Source organism: Vulpes vulpes, chromosome 14, assembly GCF_048418805.1.
Source record: "Vulpes vulpes isolate BD-2025 chromosome 14, VulVul3, whole genome shotgun sequence".
In the NCBI taxonomy this organism is placed as follows: Eukaryota; Metazoa; Chordata; class Mammalia; order Carnivora; family Canidae; genus Vulpes; species Vulpes vulpes.
In genome coordinates, this window is record NC_132793.1 from 44,744,706 (window position 1) to 44,764,457 (window position 19,752).

Consider the following 19,752-nt stretch of genomic DNA (forward strand, 5'->3'; position numbering starts at 1 on the left):
ACATATTTGTAAATATTTCCTTCTGCAGGAGTTATGTTTCTATTTAATAAGCAGAATGAAATGAAATTCAACTAAGAAGGTAATAAAAATTAATCAAGGAGGAGAGTACTCTCCTTCTATTTACCTACGTAGCCTATTCATTCCCCCCATAGATTACGTAAGAGAAATGCACTTAAGAGGAAAATTAGAAAATATAGAAAGAGAAGAATAAAAAATTCACTTACATTCCTTGTTTTTATGTTGAAATTGCAACTGTTATCATTTTTGGATGCGTTTTCAAATACCATCGTGAGAAGCTACTATATCCTGTTTTACAATTGATCATTTTTACTTAAAATATTTGTGAACACTTTTTTATTGTGTATTTTTATTGTGTAAAAATGCATCACACAAAAGTCACCATTTAAACCATTTTTGAGTGGGATCATTTTTATGCCATATACTTGTATGACAAAGTTATTAATAGTTGTGTAACATTCTAGTATATGAATACACCTTATTCCAAATCCTCGTCATCACACATTTAAGTTGCTTCCAGTTTTAAAGACAGTGTGCTTTATCTTTGATATGTCCTTAGAATACATTCATAGGAAAAGAATGTTGATCATTGCTCATTTTTAAGGGTTTTGATAAGTACTATTCTGCTGCTTCTAGAGAAGGTGGACATCCTGAATGCCCTGACTGGTACGGTATAAGCACACAGTTGAGGGTACCTCTCTTAATGGGAACAGTTTGCTGGGAGAAGAGGGAAGTTTTGTGGTGATGGGTCCCAGGGACTGATGCTCTAGAGTAGAGATCTTGTGCTCTCAGACTTTCAGAAAGCCTGTCCTTATGCAGCATGGAGCCCTGAAACTGCCACACCATTTATTCCCTGAGTGACAGGCAGGAAACACTGGCAGTCTAGAATCTGAATAGTTTATTCTAAGAGCCTCTAATTTGGAGGCTAGGATGATGACAGTGTCCATAACCTATGACCTGAAAGACTGTCTCTTTCAAAAAAAGGAAGAAGAGTATAGTCACTCAATTTCTTTCTGCAGCTCTTTCTGCATATTCAAAAGTCCTCAGCATGTGATTATTCTCTATTCTACACACATTCATAAACATATCAAGACCATCTGAAACAGTCTGAAACAGTTTTGTTGACTCTCCTCAAAGTCCAAGCTTTTTATATTTTAGCTGCTCACAGGTCCTTGAGTCCTCATTAACTCAACATGGGAGCATAAGAGCTAAGCCCCAGTGACTGCCTGACTAATGTAGGTGTGACTAAAGGTGACCTTTAGCTGTAAACATTCATCAAATTTCACATCCTCCAAAATGTTAGCACCACAGAGAGCCTGCTAAGATCAGACGCTGTGTCTGGTCTTATTAGAGCCAGGCTTTTGAGATGATAATTAGCAACAGCACTTCATATCCATAAGCTGCACCACCAATGCATGAAGGAGCAGGTAACTCAGGAACACATGCGCATAAAATCAACAATTTCCTCTTCCTCATTAGAATGCATTTTTCTTTCTTATTAGGAATAGACTAGAATAGCTCAGTTTCCTTGTGCTGTCACATTAAAAAGCCAAACAAAGAAAAAAAAAAACATGATTTTAACTTTCACCTTACCATGTGGTGACAAGAGGTATTAATATTTAAAAGAGCCCACTGTGATTTGCATGTATGTTCATCATACTTTTTACATCTTCCCTATCTTCACAGTATAGAGATGAGAGTTGCAAGACAGTCTCTACTTTTCCTAAAAACATGGTAGGCAGGAACTATACCTTAACAGCAGGGAGATAAAGTGGTATCAGAAATAAATAGAGCCACTGTAACTAAAAGTTGAGGACAAAGTACGTTCCTACCTGCTCAGTGACCAATACATGGGACAGTCTAGATCTCCGATACCTAGAGTCCCCAACCTATTTCCATTTTTTATCCCAAAAAGAACCTCAAAAACAACCTTTATAATAAAGTAAGTTGATATATTTTTTAAGATATTAAGAAGATGCTATATCCAGGAGTTGGGGTTTTAAGCGAAGGTTAATCAAGGGACAGAAGATTGGCTGATCAGCTCTCCAAAGCCATATTTTACAGCAACAGCACCCCAGGGAGCTCATTCAATTGTACCTCATGCAACTAAAGTGCATTAACACTCAACAAATTGGCCACAATTACAAGACACCAATGTATTCACTTAATTCTAAGAAGCATGGAATAATTCAGCATAAGCTTGAAAAGCCAAGTTTGGAACCCAAGTGACTGCTTGTTTAATACTGGAGGACAAGAGGGAGAGAGAAGTAAACCCCTGAGTCCTTCACAAGAAACCCCTCGCAGAGTCTCCACAGTGAATTTGGTCTCTATTCCTCTAGAGACAAAGCAGCATAACAACAATTGGGAAACTGAATATGGTGAAGGGTGATGTGAAGAATAATGGCTTCAGGTTTTTCATCTGTAATGAGCTATCTAATGATATTCCTGCAGAGAATTAAAGGAGGACAAAAAGCTATTTTTTAGAAAATGAGCTTTTTAAAAACTAAGATTAAAGAAGCAGTTGATTCATGACTTTTAAGCACCTGTTTTGTACCAAGCACTACACTTACTGTTGCCTGAGATGGTGTTAGAAGCACACATTTCCCCACATCAAAAACTGGTCATGAGTTTATCTTTAGAATTGCTTTTAAGACTGTACAGAAAAGGGGCAGAGCTGAGATTTTACTAGCTTTGAGAATAAGGCTCACTACTAGGGAGTTACTAACTGAAACACACTGGTTTTAAGCTTGCCAATGTTGCAGAGCAGGGACTACAGCCAGTGCACGGGCACACAGCACGGGCTATGAAGTCAAACTCACTTGGTTTGAACAACATGATTACGTGTGAACACAGGTAGGCTGTTTGAGCTAGGTAAGCCTCTAATCCTCCCTAGAGAAAGAGGTGGCTGCAGAAATTAAATGAGAATGAATGTCCACTGGCTGCCAAATGAAAAGGTCCTCAACCACAGACACAGATTAGGTGGAGGCAATTACCTCTTCTATTAGCATAGCAAGCATGTATGGTTATCTTCAAGGATAAAAATACTAAAGGTATGGCATGTGCAGATGTCACCAGATTCTAGTTACAGAATGACCTTTGGGTGTCTTTGTAAGTGGACTCATTCCTGCAGCTCTGTCATCCAAGAACACACAATGACAGACAGGAAGGAAGTGATCTAATATACTTTCACATACCACTGACGTGAGTCCAGATTTTTTAGCTCTCTCAATAGTTTTGAATTTTTCTTCAAAAGATGGAAATTCTTTCTATAAAAAAAAGAGATGGAAGAAAAGCTGAATAACCACAGACCAATATTGCCCTTTCCAATCAATTAACAAACTTACTGATTCATCCATCCATGTACCCATCCATAACCCTCCTCATTCATGAAATATTTGTGATCTGAGCTCACAATATGAACTCCATTCTCCTTAAGACATTCAAAGGCACCAAAATTCCACGGCATCCCATGACTATCCATTGGCACTGATGGCTCTGAGGTGAATGAGTGTGTCACTGATGTACATGAGCCTGTGCCTGTTTTCACTATCAGCTCAAAAGGAGAATCCCTTTTCCCTACTTCTGTCCTTAGCAACTCCACTCTACAGTCAGGGTCCAGCTCAAATCCACCCTTCCACAGAGGTTTCCTCACCATCCCACATTTTGTATCAGTTTAACTGTTCCTCTTGGACTCCTGTGTCATGCTATCTTTCATCAGAGTTGTGCCAAGTCTACCTCCTTCACCAGATCTAACATGAGATGGTGGCTTATTCATCTTTGTAGTCTATCCGCATCTTTTGTGATGACAGAAGCAATAATGGACAGAACAGTAATTAAAACACACATGCACACAGAAAATGTCTGATATCCTTTAAAATATACAAGAGATGTCTGAAATTCAATCTCTGTCTTAGTACGGCACAATGAGTTCCACCTATAGCTTTAACTTAGCAGCACAAAATAAGCTGTAAATGCAGAAAGAAAGATCTCCATTTGTATTCTCTGCTTCCCAAACTTCAAATTGAGAGCAAGAACAAGCACCCCAAAATAATGATAAAATAGGTGAAAGTCTAGAGAGGATTGTTACCTTCTGTCCCAAGAATTCATCCCCAAGTCATCAAGCAACAACCTGCAGAAATAAAAGGGTCCTGGTGGCTCCACTGGGGAGGGCTGCTCCTGGCTGGAGACTTTCATGGCCAAGTCAGAGTTACACCTCTGGATATAGTCATCTTCTTGGGCCTTCTGGCGCAAAATGACCTCGATGATTTCCTTCTCCTGGTCACGGTTCATTCCCCGAGGGGGGGGAGAGGGCTCATTTAGATTTAACTGTGATGGTAAAAGGCATTCCGGACTAGTGTGGCCAATGTTTTCAAGTAATTTGTCAAGGACATCATCTCCCTCTTCAGTTTGAGAAAAATCTTTCTGAGCTCCCAAAGCTTGAGGTTGCCAGCCCGAAATCAGAAACGCTGGATTTGTGCTGCTGGGTGCTAAGCAGCCCTCCAAAGGTCCATACAAAACCCTCCCATCCCAAGAGTACTTCCCTGAGATATCCCGCACAATTACTCGGACGTCTGACAGGGTGCCCCCTGGGGAGCCCCCCGCAGGCCCTTCTGAGGGTGTCTGAAGGTAGGAGATGAGGGTGCTGTCATTGAGCACAAAGAGCTGTAGGTTTGGGCTCCGGAACACCTCGGAGGACAGCTCGGGAGCCTCCGCGTGCACGTTGTCATGGTTCTCGCTGACTAGGCTGTGCAGCACGGCGGGGCCCCCACGAAGTGGGAAGTGGCCCAGGTGATTCACCAGGTGGGCCATCACCATGCGGGCGGTCAGAGGGATCAGCTCCAAGCTCCTCCTCTTCCGCTCTGGGAGTCAGGGTAAGGCAACAGACCAGACAGTGGAGAAGGAAGGTTAAAATCTCTACTTGGAATGTTGGATTTGTTTTAGTCTGGGCATTTTTTCCAGCTGTTTTTTGACACTAATTCTACCTGAATAAAAGTACAATTTAAATAGATTACTAAAAGAACCAACTTTCACAAAGATCTCGTTCTGAAAGGGATACTTAAAAATCTGGAGATACAGCAGTAAACAAGAGAAAGTTTCCTGTCCTGGAAGGGCTGGTGGTTAAGGAAGTTCTGGGAGTTGGAAACCTATAGCTGGAGAGGATCTGGTGGGAATGGTGGTGGGCTGGGGGTCCAGGCCCCAGGGGTTACCCTACACTCCCCTCACCAGGGTAAAGGCAGATTCTGCTATAGGAATCAATCAAGCCTTGGTAGATGGATTCAAAGCAGTTGGCATTCTTTGCAAGAATGTATGTTTTGTTGATTGGGAATTTTAAATATTTAACAGAATCTGATATATTAATTAACTCATGGAAATAGGCTTTAACTGAATTTGCAGTTGATGATAAAATGCCCAAGGGCAACTGACTTACACAATTTTTAAGGCTTCAGGGGCACCTGGGTGGCTCAGTGGTTAAGTGTCTGCCTTTGACTCAGGGCCTGATCCCAAGGTCCGGAATCAAGTCCCACATCAGGCTCCCTGCAGGGAGGAGCCTGCTTCTCCCTCTGCCTATGTCTCTGCCTTTCTCTGTGTGTCTTTCATGTATACATAAAATCTTAAAAAAAAAAAAATTTTTTTTTTAAGGCTTCAAATATGTAGAAAGACAGACACTAGCATGTAAAGGTGGGCTCGGTGAAATGCTGGAGGTATAAGGGAGAAGCAGAGAAATAATCTGTAAGCATATAATGAAACAACCACTTAAGCTTCAGCATGGTCAGGGAAATTGTAATCTGCCAAAGTTAGAAAAGAACTATGTATTAATCCAAGTACAAGTGAAAACGAAAGTTTTAAACTTCAACAAAAAATATCACTAGATATTTAAATACGGTAAGATTTACACTTTGGGCTTAAAGGTTTAGGAAATACTTGATTTCTAAATTCACAACAGAAAAATCTGATATTTAAATACAAATAACTATAAATTATGCTTTCTGATGCTAAACACCTTCCCTCTCAGACATTAACAATTCAATGGATTTACCTATACAACATCAATTATACCACGATGTATAAACCTAGCAAGAAACTATCAAATCCTAGAATGTAAAAAATTCGGTGTGATGACTGATGAACAGATTATCCTGACTTTTCTTGAATTTCTTCTTAATTCTTACTATTCTGTGAATAAGAAATTGCTGTATTCAATAATGTAAAATAAAATTTCACATGAATACTTCAGTTTTCATAGGCAGAGGTCATGTACATCCATCTCTGACATTAAATTCTCCTTTCTGACCCTCGTACAAGAGCGTATGATTTCCATACAGCTGAGAAATTTAAATACCTCAACTAATTCCCCTGAAATCACAGTTATGAATGCCTTTGCTTTTGTGTCCATATTAACTTTTTCAAAAGTTACAGATGCTTTTTATTCATGCTTATCATTCCATATGAATATACACTCTGTCAGAAATGTTAATGCCCCAAACAACAAAAGCATGGCCAGCTGGAGGTTCAGAGGAATATGGTGTAAGACCCAGTGGGGTGATGACATGATGGAGCAGGCTATGAACTAATGACAAAGGTCTGATTTGGTGAAGCCCAAAGCACACAATTACTACTAGAAAACCAACTTTCTTCTGCTTTTACCTATGTAGATTGTGCTTTCAATTTGAGATACAGAAAGATTTGTATTTTAATGAATGTGTTTGAATTCTACAATGGGAAATTAACTGGAGTCACACTAATCAAGTCATAGACCAGAACACACCCAGTAAAAATTCTAAATATCTTTGGTATTAAGAATAAGGAAAGGGAATATTTGTGAAGTCAAAATTGTTTTTCCCTGGCAGCCTTCAGCTGCATCAATTGCCTGTGGTTCCCTTAAAAAATAAAGAGAAAAGGGATCCCTGGGTGGCACAGTGGTTTAGTGCCTGCCTTTGGCCCAGGGCGCGATCCTGGAGACCCGGGATCGAATCCCACGAATCCCACGTCGCACTCCCGGTGCATGGAGCCTGCTTCTCCCTCTCTCTCTCTCTCTCTCTGTGTGTGACTATCATAAATAAATGAAAATTAAAAACAAAATAAAGAGAAAATCTAGACTCCATTGATGAGAAAACAATCTCATAACTTCTACAAACTATGAAAAAATATAATCCAAATATTTATCCTATTTTGCTAAATTTAGCGATAAAATAGAAAAGCAGTAATTTTAGTTTGTCTTTGTAATTTTAGTCTTTCAATCTTTAGTTTTTAAAACTCCCCTCTTTCCTTATTATTTTTTTTAAGATTTTATTTATTTGACAGAGAGCACCAAAGAACACACACAAGCAGAGGGAGCAACAGAGGGGGAAGGAGAAGCAGGCTCCTTGCTGAGCAGGAAGCTGGCTGTAGGGCTCCATCTTAGGACCCTGGGATCATGACCCGAGCTGAAGGCAGCCACTTAACCAACTGAGCTACCCAGATGATCCTCTTTCCTTCTTTTTAAAGCAATTAGGCATTAATAATGAGAAATCTGAGCACCTGTGCATACCATCAGTGGCTATTCCTTGAGCTGGGCCAGCAGCCACCTCAGCTGTAGGTAACTGAATGTGTCTATTCCCTGTAACTATTTGAAAGAAAGTATTTATATCAAATAGTAGGCAATACTGTATGAAAGAGTCACTTGAAAATATTAGATAAAAATATAATATTGTTTCCCAGAAACGTGAGAAAAAATAGTTTGGTGATGAATGATGACACTGAATGAGAAAAAAAAAAGACTTCAGCTATCATCTTTAATTTTCCTCTCACTCTTAAGAGGGTGTACCCACTCACCAAGAGTGTCTGTGCATGCCAATATATTTTTAAGCTGCTTTGCTTTTTTATTAGAATGTTAGTGAATTTTAAAACTCCTTTGCCACCAAAGTTCAAAGTTATTTTTAGTACTACAGAACTGTTAGGACATAGTTCCTGCATAAGGTCCTGAGGTTTTCTGGAGAATATAGCCGAAGACTGTTGTACATCAAAAGCAAGGTGGTACCAAAATTTAAATGTGCATTTTTAGGTTTTTCATTTTGCACTAACCTTTCAATTTTCTGCTATTTTCAAGTGACAAGTCATAATGTATGGTGAACTTATTTTAGGGATAGCCATGTGCAATGAGTCTAAATTAATGACTTTCAGAAAAAGTAAGTTACTTTCCTTCAAAGACATAAACTGCGTGGTAGGAACCAACAAAAGAAATTGATCAATGGTCATTTTGATAAGATATGGTTTGAATTTAATAACCATGGTGGGGGGGTGGAATCAAGAAAATACTGCAATCTAAAAGAGTGGAAGTCCAGAAAGACCACTAAATGATTAAGCAAATGGAGGTCAATTGGGAGGACAGTAATAAAGTGTGCCATGTACTGTCCACCAGCACAACTAAAAGTTAAATCTTTAGTCTACTCAGTGGAAAAAATCTCAGAGTAAATACTATGATATTCCTGAAACTTGGTTATTACACCTTCAATTCAAACTTCACCTCTATTACTTCTGATTTATGTACCCTTGGGAAAATCCCTTCACCTCAGATGCTCAACCTATAAAATCAGGACTGGCCAATTCCAGAGCCTTTGCCCCTGACTCGTGCCCCACTTCTGTCCTCTTCATCATCACCTCACCTGTCCCCTTCCTCTTGGCCTAAACCATACTCCAGACTCTGCAGTCTTGCAAGCATCACCCTGGACTCTGTGCCCTCACCTGGGTACTATCTTTCCTTTGTCCACCAAGGCCCTACAAGAAGAAGGTCTCAGGGTTCCGAAAAGTGATCCCCAAATCACATGCTCAGCCTATCTAGCTATAGACTAACGACCCATACCTAAAGTACTCAGCAAAACTCGCCACCAAATGCTTAGTTGGGAAATAAAACAGCTCCTGCTTCGGCCCCACCCTATCTGATGTTTTTGAAGCACCTAGCACCACCAAGGACCTTCCATGGCTCCTTTTCCCCTTTCTTACCTTGACTTCTCGGCATGGATTCTTTCTTGTTTTTTTCCATGACTTTTCTTTCCTGGTGACATTCCCTCATTCCTTTTTCTTAAAGGGTCTTTACCCCCAAGTTTCCATCCTTGTGCCTAGGTTTTAACTTGCAGAGTCTGTAACATTTTTATGGATGATCTAACACTCCACACCCACATTTTTTTTTTTTTTTTTTTACTTTTAACTTAGAGACAACTGAATATTCACATGCACTTATAAGAAATAACACAGAGAGTTTGCAAATATCCTTCACTTCCTTGGTACTACCTTACATAGCATAGTATAGTACAGTATCACAATCAGGAAATTTTGACATTGATATGATTCATCAATATTCAGAGTTTACTAGTTTTATATACACTGTGTGTGTATGTGTGTTTGGTTCTATGCCATCATTTCACATATACAGATGATATACCTACCTTTGGACTCACATTTCAAGGCCCAGAGATAGGCTCTTATAATTTCAGGAAGAAGGGTGGTTGAGGAAGACATACAGCAGTCCCTAATCCTGACAATATGCACATTCTAAAATGGTCCCTATGCCATTAGCAGAATGACCCTCAAACTGAGGCATGTAAATCCCCACCTCTCTCTTTACGATGCTCTCTTAGCCTGTAACCCTCGACTAGATCCTTTCATAGTCTGCCCATCCTTCTATTGTCTGACTTAGGCCCTTCCCCAGGGGAAGCTCCTAGGTGCTACTGTTCCACAAACAGTACACCTACATTAATTCTGTCTCTCCAGTTGCATGTAAAATTCCTGAGATATAAAATGAGCTTTTTTTCTGTGGGTCTCATAGGTCTGAGACATATAAGTCCTAAATACAAAATTCAACTAAGATGAGAAAAGAGAGAGGAGGTGAAGAAACAGAAAAAGAAAAACTAGGAAGGCAGAATTTGCTATCACAAAGGAGTCTAGAAACCAGAAACAACTATATTTTTAAAAATAACACAACAAGCATGGACCAAAGGCTATAATCTTTCCTATTCTCACCCATGAGAATTAATATTCTGAAGAATCTTACCTTCTTCAACTGTGAGCAGGTTGCCCAAATCTGCTGATGCATGATATTGGACTGGTTCTGAATTCTTCACATTCGCCAGTGGTAGGAAGGGGTCATAATCTGGGGATGACAGGTCGGCTAGGGTCAGTGTATAGTGACTCTGTTGGGTGTATGTGCTTGAGCCACAAACACAGCAGTGTAGAACCTGTGAAAAACAGAAGGGAATATGTTCCAGGGATGCAACTAACCTGTTCCCTGACAATCTGCCAAACTACAACAGCATTTAGAAGGTAGGTAATACTTGATAGGCTTGGTAATACCTAAAAAGACATAGAATCCCTTCCATTCTAAAACATCTTGCTATCTGCAAATTTATTTTGCTCCTTCTACATCAATGCCAATAAATATATGCTCAAGACAAAAGGAAAGTGAAGGTTAAAAAGTGCTTATTTTGCCACCCTTCTGGGTGGTTGTACACACCTAAGTCCTGCTGTGGTCCATCAGAATATTCATAGAACTTCTTTTTATGGTCCCAAACTCTACCGCCCAAATTTCTACCAACAATAGAATAGATATATAAATCATGGGCTTATTTTCACTGTGTAATACTAAATAGCAATGAGTGAAAAATCTACAGCTATTCACAATAGTATGAATGACTCCTTCAGAAATAATGTTGAGTGAAGGACATCAGACACAGAAGCATACACTGTGTAATTCCAGCTATACGAAGTACAAAAACGATCTATACTGTTAGACAGATTGGTGGTTACCCCAAGTATGTGAATGGAGATAGTGACTAGTAGGGAGGCATGATGGGGGTTTCTGGGATACCAAGAACATTCAGTTTCTGCAGCTGGGATCTGGTTTCACAGGTGTGTTCACTTTGTAAAAATTCATCAACCTCTCACTTATGATTGATGCTGTTTTCTGGATGCATATTATACTTTAATACAAAGCTTCTTTTAAAAATACACTAATGGGGATCCCTGGGTGGCGCAGCGGTTTGGCGCCTGCCTTTGGCCCAGGGCGCGATCCTGGAGACCCGGGATCGAATCCCGCGTCGGGCTCCTGGTGCATGGAGCCTGCTTCTCCCTCTGCCTGTGTCTCTGCCTCTCTCTCTCTCTCTCTGTGACTATCATAAATAAATAAAAATTAAAAAAAAAAAATAAAAAATAAAAAATAAAATAAAAATACACTAATGGGGGATCCCTGGATGGCTCAGCGGTTTAGCGCCTGCCTTTGGCCCAGGCGTGATCCTGGAGACCCGGGATCGAGTCCCACATTGGGCTCCCTGAATGGAGCCTGCTTCTTCCTCTGCCTGTGTCTCTGCCTCTCTCTATCTCTCATTAATATAAATAAATAAATAAATAAATAAATAAATAAATAAATAAAATAAAAGTACAATAACGTTATTCAATAAATTTGTGAATTGTGTTAACTAGGAGGTAACTTTTTTATTGGTAAAACAATTTTAAAAGAAATCTATTAAGAAAAGAAATACTAGAAAAGAGATAAATTTAAGTGACTGTGGCTACTTTACTTGACTGAGCCAGGGCTCACATAGGTTTATAAGCCACAAAGATGACAGGAGTATCTAATTAATCCTAACAGAGTTATTAAAATTTTGATCACTAAAGAAACCATTTAAAAATACAATAATACTTTATAGTTGAATTTCAACCATATTATCTTTTTTTGTATTTAACACATTTTAAAATAAGGCAACACAGTAATAAATTAATGAGTTGCAATATTTTTTAAAGGTTATTAGTAAAGGTGTGTTACTAAAAAAAATAAACAAGACTGTCTCTAGTAATTATTCAATGGATACACAGTGCTAAATTCATAAGTAAGGCTTTCACAGGAGGGACTATAAAGCCAATATGGAAGGATAATACAAAGGGTCCAGAGCAAATATCACACCTAGGCATCAGTAGGAGGTGATATTCTAATATTTTAAATACTATAAAAATGATGACACTAATATTGTAATGTGATATATTTCCTTAATTTATTTCTTAAGATCTTTTGAAGCAAAGAGATTACTGAGACCTTTATACTTTTTTCTTCCTTTGATGAACGGATTTTGTCAAACTAAGGCTTATAAATATTCCTATAATATAAACAGTTCTTTTTAAAATTAAGTACAGATAGACCATATCACATGAAAACTGAGGGGGGTGGTGATGGTCAAACTACAGTTGTTTAAAGATGGCAGTCATGTGAAATTGTAGGCTTTTATTTGGTAACCATTTTATCTCTACAATAATACCTGCTCTGTTTTCACTCCTTAAATTATTCATTTCTTTTAAAATGATTGAGCCCCCATATATGCTTTTCAAAAGGGTATAGTTAAATAAATAAACATGTAGAACATATTTTGGCAATTCTGTGATGCTTAAGTCTATACTCTATGTCCTTGAAGCTCAAATGGAGACTCACCCTATAGATATAATCCAGCAAAGGAGCTCTGGATGCATGCTGCTCCTCCAGGGCCACCGTGGACACTGGGTGGAGAAGGGTGTTCACTGGCAATGCCATGCACCAATCCAAAAGGCAGAGTAGCAAGGACACAATAAACTGGAAGAGGAAACAGGCCCAGTACCGCACATTGCAGAATTTCAAACTTCACTACATGTAATAGCAAACAACAGAACTGTCTCTGCACAATAATAATTATTTGGTAGGTACAAAAATGCAAAAGAAATAAATGAATAAATATAATTTTCACAGGGAAGACCATTAGGACCAATACAGAAGAATATCATAAAGGATATCTCTACGTATGACATTATTTATCATTTTGCCTTATGTTAAAAAACCAAACAAACTCTGGAAAAAACTTAGCAGATGTGCCACCTACCTTCTTATCTGTTTCCACCGAAGAGTACTCTGCACTTGGTAAAAGAAAAGCAATTGTGGCCACAAGGATCTGTATAAAAGATAAATCAAATCCATAATGAAATAGAGCATAGCAATAGTTTGGGAAACCATATGATAAGAGTCCCAAGATAGCCGTGCACTAAACCCAGCTTAGTGTCAACTCACTAGGGGAAGGTGATAAAAAGCTGAGTTGCCTGTGATCCTGAAAATTGGAAAAAGTGATAGAGCCATGTCTAGTCTCCATTCCACTCTGCTGGTGCTGAAACTGGGAGCCCCTGATGAAGGGACATTTCTCTCTGTGTGGTCACTCAATTCCCTTCATCATCCACACTTTATACTATGAAAGTAAAAAATATTTTCAAAAAGAACTATGAAAATGTTTCCATTTGATTTTCTTATAAACCATCCAGGTCTCCATCTGTTGTCCTGGTATAAAAGCACCTCTTGCATTCTCAAAGGCATTCCTCTTTTGATGATAAACTATAAGTGATCTTTGAACAATTTGGGGATTAGGGGTGCTGACCTCCCTGAACCTGCACAGTAAAAAAAATTTAAAAATCCATGTATAACTTTTGACTCCTGCCAAATTTAACTACTAATAGCCTACTAGTGGCTGGAAGCCTTGTCAGTAACATAAACAGTGGATCGACACATATTTTGTATGTTATATGTATTTTATGCTGTGTTTTTATAATAAAGCAAGCTAGAGAAACAAAAATGTCAAGAAAATCATAAAATATATTTACAGTCCTCTACTATATTTATCCAAAACAACCCACATATAAATGGACTTCTGCAATTCAAACCTGTGTTGTTCAAGGGCCAACTAAACACAGTTGCCCTACAATACAACTTTACAACTTGCAGCATCACATATTCCTGTGTCCAGGGCTCTGTTCCACTCTAGGTCACCTAAGGTCTCTGAGAGAACAAAGTGATCTCACTGGTGAAGTCTGTCTAGGCCTGAGAGAAAATAAATCAGAATCACTTATTCTCTCCCTGTAACAGCACAAAGAGACAAATCAAATTTCCTTGATGAGTTACCACTGGATGTATGAAGAACAGGACATGCTTTAAAAAGTGTAGCTTTAAAAACTGACAGGAATGGATGGGCCTTATATGCAGGCACCTACAGAGGTGAGGAGGGTACATGCCTGTGCACAACAAGCATCCTCAGATGTAACCGACCTCCAGGATATTATCACTGGGACGATTCTTCCCGCTCCTTCTGTCCCTGTCTCCTACCAATTACCACCCCCAGAGGGTATTCCAGTAGTAATCTCATTCCAGCTGGGTAGTCACGCAATGGCAAAAAGCGTGATCCGGGGCTTCAGTGTGGGAGAGACTCCTGTTTCCTACAAAAGGTCCCCCCCGCCCCCCGCCCTGCTCAGAGGGCATCATAACCAGCTGCCTTCTCCTTGTTAGCACCATCCAAATTACTCTAAATGAATGAAGCTCAATCTACAAAAGGTCTCTTTGTTGTGGTCATGTCTGCCTTTCAAACTTCCCAAGTGTAAGACTACCCTGGAACACTGGTGGCTTCTTTACGTAGTGCCTGAAATCACAGCTGAGAAGAGCCAGTGCGATTTAGTCTTAAAATGAATGACTCATATAGCAACATAACAGACGGTTCTTGAACAATCATTTGAGTATCTGTAATTAAATACCGAATACCGAATATAAGAGGGAAATGCTTATGTTTTAGCATTACAGGAAAAGACTTACTTCAGCAATTTTCCGAGGCAGAGAGGTTTCAAACATCAGAAGCTTTTCCCAGTAGGAAACCAGCAACTGAAGAACATCACAGGCCACCTGAGCCACGATTTTGTTAGAAAACTATAAAAGGAAACAAAACCCCCAACTAAAGGACTGAACTTAACATGTATTCTTGTCCTAGGAAGAAAAGAATAGGTATTTCTTTCCAGCAATGTTTAGGGATACATTTCCTTGTTTGGCATTAATTGTTTGAAAAATGTGTCCTGGTACCAGGTAGTTTGTAGATGATCACCATCCTGTAACTGTCTCTTGTCCAGCCAGACTAGTTGTATTAACATTCTAGAGAAACAAGTAGCTGTCATTCAGTTATATGAAAATTAAAACAGTGATTTCAAATGCCTCATGCAGATCACATAAATCATAATTTTGACAATTAGAGGAAATTAAAATGTAGTACATTACTAAGTATTCCCTATGCGCTGGACCTTTACAAAAATTTTCCTCATTTTCTCATTGATAAATCTTCATTAACAGCTCTGCCAGGTAGATGTGATCTTCATTTTACACTTGGATAAATGGGGACTAATCAAGTGACTTTCTATATTACAAAATTAAATTGAACCCACATGTGTAATGTACTAAGAAATGTGAAACTTTGGGGACTATGAGAACATAATTCATACGTTATGGTGTATTCAATTACTTTGAATATGTTTTCAGAGTCTGGTGTGTGTCCAAGGTCACACTGGATGCTCCCATTTCTTGTTAGATGGTATGTTAATGAGGAGGGATGGTACCTACAAGGTCCACTGGCTGGGGTGGATGAAATAGTTGAAGACACCCTGTGCCTCTCTCCCTGGCCAGAGCCTGGGGCTACACTGCTATCCATACCTCATTATCTAGAGAAGAAAGGCTTGTCACTGATTTTGGGTCCCTGTTTAGGGAAACCTCTTGATATGAAGCTTAGTTATTTCCATACCAGGAGCTCCAAGTCACATGAAACAGATATCAATTGACCTCAGCACCACAGAGACACAGAAAAGTCAACATTTAGCATCTCAATGTAAACACACAGAACAAGAAAGAAGGTGAGGCAAAGGGGATTAATTTGAATTCTATAGAATAAACACTTCCTGACTGTCCCTTCCTGATAGGTGCAAAGTACACCCGAGGCATGAATATCTGTGCTCAAGGCACTCTTCAGAGGGGGCCTCTAGGCTTCAGATGACCTTATGCTCAATGGCTCCTTTCAATCCCTCAAGCACTCTGGCTTGCTTCTGCCCCAGGGCCTCTGTACTTGCTCCTTTTACCTGGGACAGTCATTCCCCAGGTCTGCAGGTAGCTGACACTGCCACATCTTACAGACCATGGCACTAAAATGTCTCCTCAATGAGGCCCCCATGCCCATCCAGAGGAGTGGCAGCCCACCTGCGCCAGCTCTTCAGCTTCATCCTTTTTCCCTCTTATAATTTCCTTATGGAATTAACAGCTATCAAGCTGATCTTTTGTACTTGTCTGCCTATTCTTTCGTGTGTTTAATTTTTCCACATCTTGCTCACCATTATATTTCTAATGCGTTGCAAAGCCCTCTGAGGAGTGACACATGGTGAGTTTGAGGTGAAGATGGAACTGAAGGAGTTAAGAACACAAGTAGGTACTGGATGTGTTTCTGCTGCATCACAGTGGTCAAGTCATAAGGTGGAGCCAGAAGGCTGGCATGGCTCTTAAATCTAGAAGCTAGAAGCACACAAGAGGACTAGGAGAAAATGAGAGCTATGATAGAGCAGACAACAAGCCTCTAGGGAGAGAGGGGTGAAGTGTGAGGGTGGGGCAGACAGCAGAAAGGCCACATTGTGGTGGGAGGGAGAGTTGAGCTTAGCCTGGAAGAATGCAGAAGGACAGTGCACTGTGGCAGGCAAGGCTGGGCTGGAGGGATGCAAGTGGGGTGGGATTAATCACACCTGAATGCTGTGGGGGATGCGGGGGGAATAAGTCACTCATGTACTCACTCAGCACATACTCATGGAGTAATGACCACATGTCAGCACTGATGGTGACAGATGGTAGCTATACTTGTGGTAGGGATGGCAGAAGGTATAGGTTGTTTCATCAACTGTTGTACACCTGAAACTAACATCACACTGTGTGGCAGCTATACTCAAAAAAAAAAAAAAAAATGTAATCAACCTCATCCTCTCAAAAAACAAACATACAAACATACAGGGGAAAAAATTCTGGGAAATGTCCGGATTTGGCTAAACTGACAGTACCAAGGCACCAGCCACCATACTGCCCTGACACTGCACTGGACTCCAATACACCAACATCTTGATCTTTGAATATATACCAACTCATTTCTACCTCAGGGCCTTTGTACTTGGTGCTCCTTCTGCCTGGAGTGCCCCTTCCCCAGACACTGCCTGGCTCCTTCTCATTATTAATTTCTCCACTCATATACCACCTCTTCCCACTTAGAAGAGTGGGATTGCTCCTGGATGCTCTCTATAGTGTACATATGTAGTTGCTTGGCCAGTATCAATTCCCCTCTCTCTCCTTAACTAATAGTAGATTTTTTTTTTCTAGGTGCCTTCCCTCTTCTGTGCAAGTCCTCTCTCCCAGCTCCAGGAATGTGCCTGAACTGGCTGAAAGCAATCAGAAGATTTTATTCCCAGCCTCAGTCTTTGGTACATGGATGAGCGAGAAGCCGTGGCTAATGTGTCTCAGTACCCTTTACTAGAACGCTGTGATGGAAGTCCTGCTGAACATAAGCAAGGACACAGAGGACCCTGACTCCTACTGGCAGACATCCTCCAACCCTACAGACATCCCACCCTAAGATGAAGGCACTGTGGACTATGGAGCAGAACAGCCAATTAGATCAGTGTTGACACTATTAATCTCCTGGATCAACCAACCTCAAATTCTTCCATACCCATGTATTTTCCAGCTATATGAACTAATACATTCCCATGTTGTGTAAGCCAAAAAAAAAAAAAAGGCAAAAACAAAAAACCCAAACCCCAAAACAACAGCAAACAACAACCACAGGGCACAAGATGAACAGGGCAGACACAGTCCCTACTCTGAAAGACTGACAGTCCTGGGAACAGACAGGGACCTGTTGGTGTATGTCCCTGAATGCCATGCTACTCTGTGGTGACTTGGTCAGGCCTCGTGCAGATAGATTCCTCTGGTGGCAGTATGGAGGACAGATCTGTGGGGGCCAAACTAGGACCATGGGGTTGCAGAGCACCAGGAAGCTCAGTTATTGGCAGAGGGAGTCAGCCCCAGTGAGGGATGGCCCTAGGGCAGCAGAACTCTACGGCTAAAGATGGTGGTGGGGTGAGGAAGGGGAGACTGTCCATGATGTCTCCTAAGATGGGGTAAGAGAAGGAGCAGCAGGTGTGGCTGAGGGTGGGGGCTCAGGCTGGGCTGCCTGGGAGGCAGGGTTGGCAGCTCACCTGAGCCAGAACTGAAGCTGGCACTCTAATGCCTTTGGCCCACATCCTGGATGGGACACCTAAGTCTGTAACTACAGTTCAGGCTTAGAATACTCCCCAACACCCCTGTTGCCCCACCAGACACAACTAGCTGGGTGGAATTCTCCAGGTGCCTGTGTAGTGCACTGCTCTCATTTATTGCTGAGGCTGTAGGCTGGTTTTCATTCATACCCTCTGGGGAGCATTTCAGCTTTTTGTGACCATGTCCTTCCCACATCCAAGGGAACACTCAGGTCAATCTTGACAAGTGTTCCTGAAGGCAGGGTCACAGCAGAGTGGTGCCCAGAGCCATGTGGAATCCACAAGGCAGGAAGCCCTTCCAGGGCTCAGGCTCCCTGTGCTGCTGGGGCTGGGCATCCTCCTAGCTGAGTCTCGAGGCCCCTCTCCTTAGAATTGCTCTTAGTGGCCATGCCTTCCCTGCTAGGTCACTTCTTATCTCCTTCGGTAACAGTACCAACTGGCACAGGAACACAGGCCTCAGAGAGAGGCAGGCAGGGAGCTGTCCCATCCATGAGTTTCCCTCTGCTATTCCTAATGGGAAAAGGGAGGCTGATTTGGCTCATCTTAGCTCTCTGATTTCTTAGCAATTCAAGCTGGAGTGATTTCATCGAACTTCTTAGTTTCCAACATGGGGCAAGCAAGAGTATCTACAGGGGTGCAGGCTTCAATGGGGCAGTCCTGCCCTGTGCTGGGAGGCCCCCATGGACTATGGGCTCCAGGCATTCTTCTGGTGCCTTATTGTTTTCCTTACATTTAGAGAAAAACTAAAGACATGTTTGAAAATGTGGAGAACTATAATGAGAAAATGTAAGCCCTCATATCCTTCTACTCTTGTTATCAATTTCCATCTCCTTTCTATACTACACAGTGCCATACAGTACCAACTACAGGTAGAAGGATAGCTATAGAGACATATCTACATATCTCCTTCATTCTTAGACACCACTGAATTCTTAACAGTTTTTCCAGGAAAGGGGTAGAGGTGGGAAAGACACACCATGTTCAATATATATTAATAGATTTAAGAAAAAACTAAGACTTGAAAAATAGATCTTAGAATTGAGAAAATAGGATATTAAAAAAATTACACTCTGCATAGATATATAATTGATATCCAACTTTTTTTTTTCCACTTTAATAGTTATATATGACTATCTTCCTATGGCTTTTGCAATTGTGCAAAAGGCCAGACAAGGAGCCAGGGTGTCTTGGGTTTGACTCTGGCCAACTCTTTACATCCCCATCAGCTTATTTTCCACATCTGTGAAGTGAAGATGGCAGTAACCCTTCATTTCATATGGTAGTTTTAAGGATTAAAAGCAACAATAAAGGTCAGTGCCCTGCTCCTAAGTGATATCTTGATTCAATCAATTTGCTCTTCCTCGCCACAGGGATCAGCAGCAAGTGCTTTTCTAACTTTCATGATATAACTGGCACCCCCGGGTGTTGTGGAGGACAGAACGACAGGACAGGGCAACAGAGCAGGCAGTCAGAGGGCATCAAGGTTGATGAGGAAGGGGAGTGGGTGAGGAGGGTTGCCGTGAAATCAGGCTGCAAAGGCAGGCAGAGGTGCGACCAGAGGGCTGGATGCCAAGCCACGGGCTGCGGATGGCCCTAACTGCTTAT

General features: G+C 40.8%; 1 protein-coding gene across 9 annotated transcripts in view; it reads right to left on the minus strand.

The window, feature by feature from the left end:
- Positions 1–19,752, minus strand: part of RALGAPA2 (Ral GTPase activating protein catalytic subunit alpha 2) — a 320,348-nt gene that overhangs the window by 108,831 nt on the left and 191,765 nt on the right. For all 9 annotated transcript variants that reach the window (XR_011996989.1, XR_011996990.1, XM_072736512.1 and 6 more), the window contains 6 exons: positions 14,636–14,746; positions 12,891–12,959; positions 12,470–12,607; positions 10,046–10,229; positions 4,106–4,877; positions 3,213–3,284 (listed from right to left, as the gene is read on the minus strand). Coding sequence is in view for 7 of the 9 variants with exons in the window: in XM_072736512.1 (XP_072592613.1) it covers positions 3,213–3,284; positions 4,106–4,877; positions 10,046–10,229; positions 12,470–12,607; positions 12,891–12,959; positions 14,636–14,746 (1,346 nt within the window). In the remaining 2 variants the exon portion in view is untranslated. The remainder of the gene's footprint in view (positions 1–3,212; positions 3,285–4,105; positions 4,878–10,045; positions 10,230–12,469; positions 12,608–12,890; positions 12,960–14,635; positions 14,747–19,752) is intronic.